Raw genomic sequence first — 3,736 nt, forward strand, 5'->3', positions numbered from 1 at the left:
CCCCCCCCCCCCCCCCCCTCCCCAGCCCCCAACATAAGCTGTGGTCAGAAATGCACCTGAACACAGAGATAAAACATTACAATGAACCTTGACTCAGGATTTATGGCTGATAATGATGCTTATTATCGTAAAAGCTAATCAGTGCCTTTATCTGGACGTACGGTGTCATCGTTATCTTAGGTAACAAAGAAAATTATTTTTAAAAGATAGAATTATTTTAGTATGTAAAAGAAGTCGTAACTTGTAAAATGTTTAGAAAACAGCTTAAAATAAAGGATTTAGAAAATATGGCTACAAAAATATAATATAAGTAGTTAAAATAGAATTTGTATAAGTAAGACTGTTGAAAAGTAATCATTCATAGCCAAAGGCAAGTGAAGAAAGTCATTATAGGTCAGAGTAACTGAAAGTCCAAAACATTAATCATTTTATAGAATTTGTTCTCAGCTCAACAAGATATACTAAAGTAGCCTGAAATAAATAAAAAACATTTACCAAAAGTCAAAAGAGTAGAAAAAGAAGCATAACTTAATGTAGCCCCAAGATAAAGTGATAAACATGTGTTAAAACGGCCCAGAAACATGTCCGGGTGCACTGACCGGCCCCAGAGCCAGATCTTGGAACGGAAGAAAAACGAATCCAGATGGATTTTCAGTAAAGAAATTATTCTATGTACTATATATAATAAGAAATAGAAAACTCCTCTCCTCCCCTACATGTCCCTCCTCTCTCCCTCAGTTTGACTGCGTCTCCTCCCTAATGACCTGTCCACCATCACCAGGAGAGCTGGTATTTAATCCCTGTATCAGCAGGCCACCTATAGGATGTAGTGAGGTTTGTGAAGGGCAGTGTATTCTTCTGGCATGACCCACTTACTGCTGCTTCATTTTTCATTTGTGTTGGGAGCTGCTGCTGTTCTCAACAACAGCACAAATGGCTCTCAGCCCCACAGGCTGCTCATTGGTTTCCAGGCTCCCTGGAACATGTCCTTCCCCTTTAGTGCCTTACGCCTCGGCTCGGCCATCCAGATCGCTGTGGAGAAGGTGAACACCAACCCTTTGTTTCTGGGTAACTTCAGTCTGGATTTCGTCTACACGGACACAGACTGCAATCCCAAACTTTCCCTGCAGGGATTCATTCACCAGGTTTGGAAAGAGAATGTGTCTGCACTCTTTGGTCCGGCGTGTCCTGCAGAGGCTGAGGTATGACTTCAGTATTACGTATATACTCCATTTACATATATGTATATATATATACATATATATATATATATGTATATATATATATATATATCTTGGAGAGTAGCATTTTCACACTTTGTTCTTATTTTTTGCTGACACCATGGACGCCATTTCAGGTAACTGGTCTCATTGCATCTGCATGGAACATTCCGATGTTTGGATTTGTAGGACAGTCCTCCAAAACGGACAACATGGGTGTCTACGACTCCTACATCAAAGTGATGCCTCCTCTGAAAAGGAGCTCCGAGGTCCTGGTGAAGACTCTGGAGTTCTTTGGTTGGAACTACGTGGCCATGATCGGAGGTGGACTGGAGTCCAACACCTGGGATAAAGTGGACGCTTTGTGGAAAACGGTGGAGAATCCACTGAGAGCCAAGTTCAAGCTGACTGCATCGGTACAGTTTGACACCAGCAATCCTCAGCTGGTCCATAAAAACATGAAGTACATCTCCTCGATGGCCAGAGGTGAGAGAATCATTCTGACAGCTGAGAAGAATTTTTTTTAGCTTTTTGTTTTTCTTTAGCTCTGTTTACACCGTCCTGTCGTCCTCCATCCTCCAGTGATTGTTATTCTATCAAACAAAGAAGACGCGATGTTTCTCTTGCTGGAGGCTGAGCGTCAGGGTCTAATGAATGGTGACTATGTCTTCTTTCTGGTACAGCATTTTGAGGTCAGTGGAGGCGTGGTGAGTAAAAACTTTCAGCTTAAAACTGTTCATTTTTGGCTGTGTGTTCATGGTCACGTCATATCACACTGTTCATTCATCAATTTATTCCAGGAGCAGAGGAAGTCGTGGAAATGTTTCCACACAGCTGTATTTATTATTACTATTTATTTATTCTTGTTTTTGTGTGTTTGGCATTTGCTGTGAACCCTATCTTTTCACAGGATCCCATTTAAATATTTCCCATTAATAAGTTGCATTTCTTGTTAATATTTCTTGGTTGTTCCGGTGTTTGTTTTGTGCAGGACAACATGTGGAAATATGCCCTAAACAACTCAATGAACAAAGCCGTTCTGAGAGCTTTCGACATGGCCTTCATTATTGGTCAGAAGTCCTACGAGGGTTATGAGTACTACGACTTTTTTGATCAGGTGTATGAAAAACTGAGGGGGGCGCCATTTAGGAGCAACCTGACAACTGCCAGAGAGGTCAGTAGTCCTCCCCCAGATTAGGAACAGATTGTCCGAGAGTGCCGACAGATCAGAGAGCCTACATGTTTCTGTGTGATGGTCTTAGGTGAGCCCCTACGCTGCATACCTGCATGATGCTGTGCTGCTTTATGCCATGGGGCTGAAAGAAGTCCTGAAAGACGGCAAAGACCCTCACGATGGACGTCAGCTGCTAAAGAGTCTGAAAAATAAAAACAGCATTCGATTTTACGGTTGGTGGCTGCTCATTTAAACACTAATGCTACGGTTTATGAGGTTTTCCAGGAAACAACCGCTGTTACAGCTGCAATCTGTTTTCATCTTAGAATCTTTGAATGTTTCTTAACAATTTGGAATTCTCATAACAGGAGCCTCCGGACTGGTCCACTTTGATGAGGAAGGAGAGAGGAATCTGGACTATTCCATTTATGACTTGCAGTACATTGGAGACAAAGTCAAGTTTGTGCCCATTCTCCATTTTGACAGTCACTCCAAAAACATCCGGTAACAAACCTCTGGAAAAATGTTGACGTATTTTCATTGTTAACATCTTTTTTTACTGAAACAAAGAAAAACTGTAATTCCAGGCCAACATCCCAGTATGCCTCTTTGGTCTGGCCCAAAGGACGACCGCCATCTGATAAACCAGAGTGTGGTTTCAACGACGAATACTGTGAATGGTTGACCAATGGTAGGCAATATATCCACAGTTAACTGCAGTGACTATAGATGCAGTATATCTTACAGACACATTGTGTAAGTATAAAGGTGAATACTGGTGTTTACAGGTCACAAGGTCATGCTAACCGATTTGAACCTTCTGTCTTTATGGATACTAGATATTGCTCTTCTGACCTTGCTTGTGACCTTTCCCGTCATTGGAGTGCTGGCATTTCTGTGCATTGGACTTCTGGCTCTACAGAAGCTTCGCCTCCAGACTAAACTCGACGACTCCTGCTGGTGGCTCCTTCACTACTCAGACATCACCATCATCAGAGAGCCAAGGGTACGAGCACTGCAGCAGAAGAACTAGATCTGAGAATTTTTAAAAAATGCATGTACTTGCGTACGTCTGTTGTGTCTGTGATGATCGTCTCACCTGGAATGGGCGTGTCTTCTTTAGGGGGGCCAGGGTCTGTCTCTAAGCACCACAAACAGTCATAGTGGGAGTGGAGGGTCTCAGTCCAACTTCTCCAACAACAGCTACGGTCTGAGGGACAAGGCAGGCAGAGAGCATGTCTACATCACCATAGGCCTCTACCAGGTACCTGGGATTAAAACATCAAATACATTTCCAATATCTGGCACAAGACTAGAAAAAGTAAGAAATATTAATTATTTC

The 3,736-nt window shown here is 42.3% G+C and overlaps 1 protein-coding gene and 1 long non-coding RNA gene across 2 annotated transcripts in view; one reads left to right on the forward strand and one right to left on the reverse strand.

Annotated features, from left to right (window-relative positions):
- Positions 1 to 208: 208 nt before the first annotated feature.
- gucy2g (guanylate cyclase 2g) overlaps positions 209 to 3,736 on the forward strand; it is an 8,118-nt gene continuing 4,590 nt past the window's right edge. Inside the window, exons 1-9 of the mRNA XM_025057982.1 lie at positions 209 to 1,202; positions 1,358 to 1,706; positions 1,803 to 1,912; positions 2,212 to 2,394; positions 2,483 to 2,627; positions 2,763 to 2,898; positions 2,982 to 3,085; positions 3,234 to 3,400; positions 3,518 to 3,658. Coding sequence (XP_024913750.1) covers positions 864 to 1,202; positions 1,358 to 1,706; positions 1,803 to 1,912; positions 2,212 to 2,394; positions 2,483 to 2,627; positions 2,763 to 2,898; positions 2,982 to 3,085; positions 3,234 to 3,400; positions 3,518 to 3,658 — 1,674 coding nt within the window. The 5' untranslated portion in view covers positions 209 to 863. The remainder of the gene's footprint in view (positions 1,203 to 1,357; positions 1,707 to 1,802; positions 1,913 to 2,211; positions 2,395 to 2,482; positions 2,628 to 2,762; positions 2,899 to 2,981; positions 3,086 to 3,233; positions 3,401 to 3,517; positions 3,659 to 3,736) is intronic.
- Positions 3,274 to 3,736, reverse strand: part of LOC112487383 (uncharacterized) — a 3,807-nt gene continuing 3,344 nt past the window's right edge. The window contains exons 2-3 of the long non-coding RNA XR_003050436.1: positions 3,494 to 3,604; positions 3,274 to 3,409 (exon numbers count right to left, since the gene is read on the reverse strand). This is a non-coding gene — a long non-coding RNA (uncharacterized LOC112487383). The remainder of the gene's footprint in view (positions 3,410 to 3,493; positions 3,605 to 3,736) is intronic.

Source organism: Cynoglossus semilaevis, chromosome 8 (assembly GCF_000523025.1).
Source record: "Cynoglossus semilaevis isolate Cse_v1.0 chromosome 8, Cse_v1.0, whole genome shotgun sequence".
Classification (NCBI taxonomy): Eukaryota; Metazoa; Chordata; class Actinopteri; order Pleuronectiformes; family Cynoglossidae; genus Cynoglossus; species Cynoglossus semilaevis.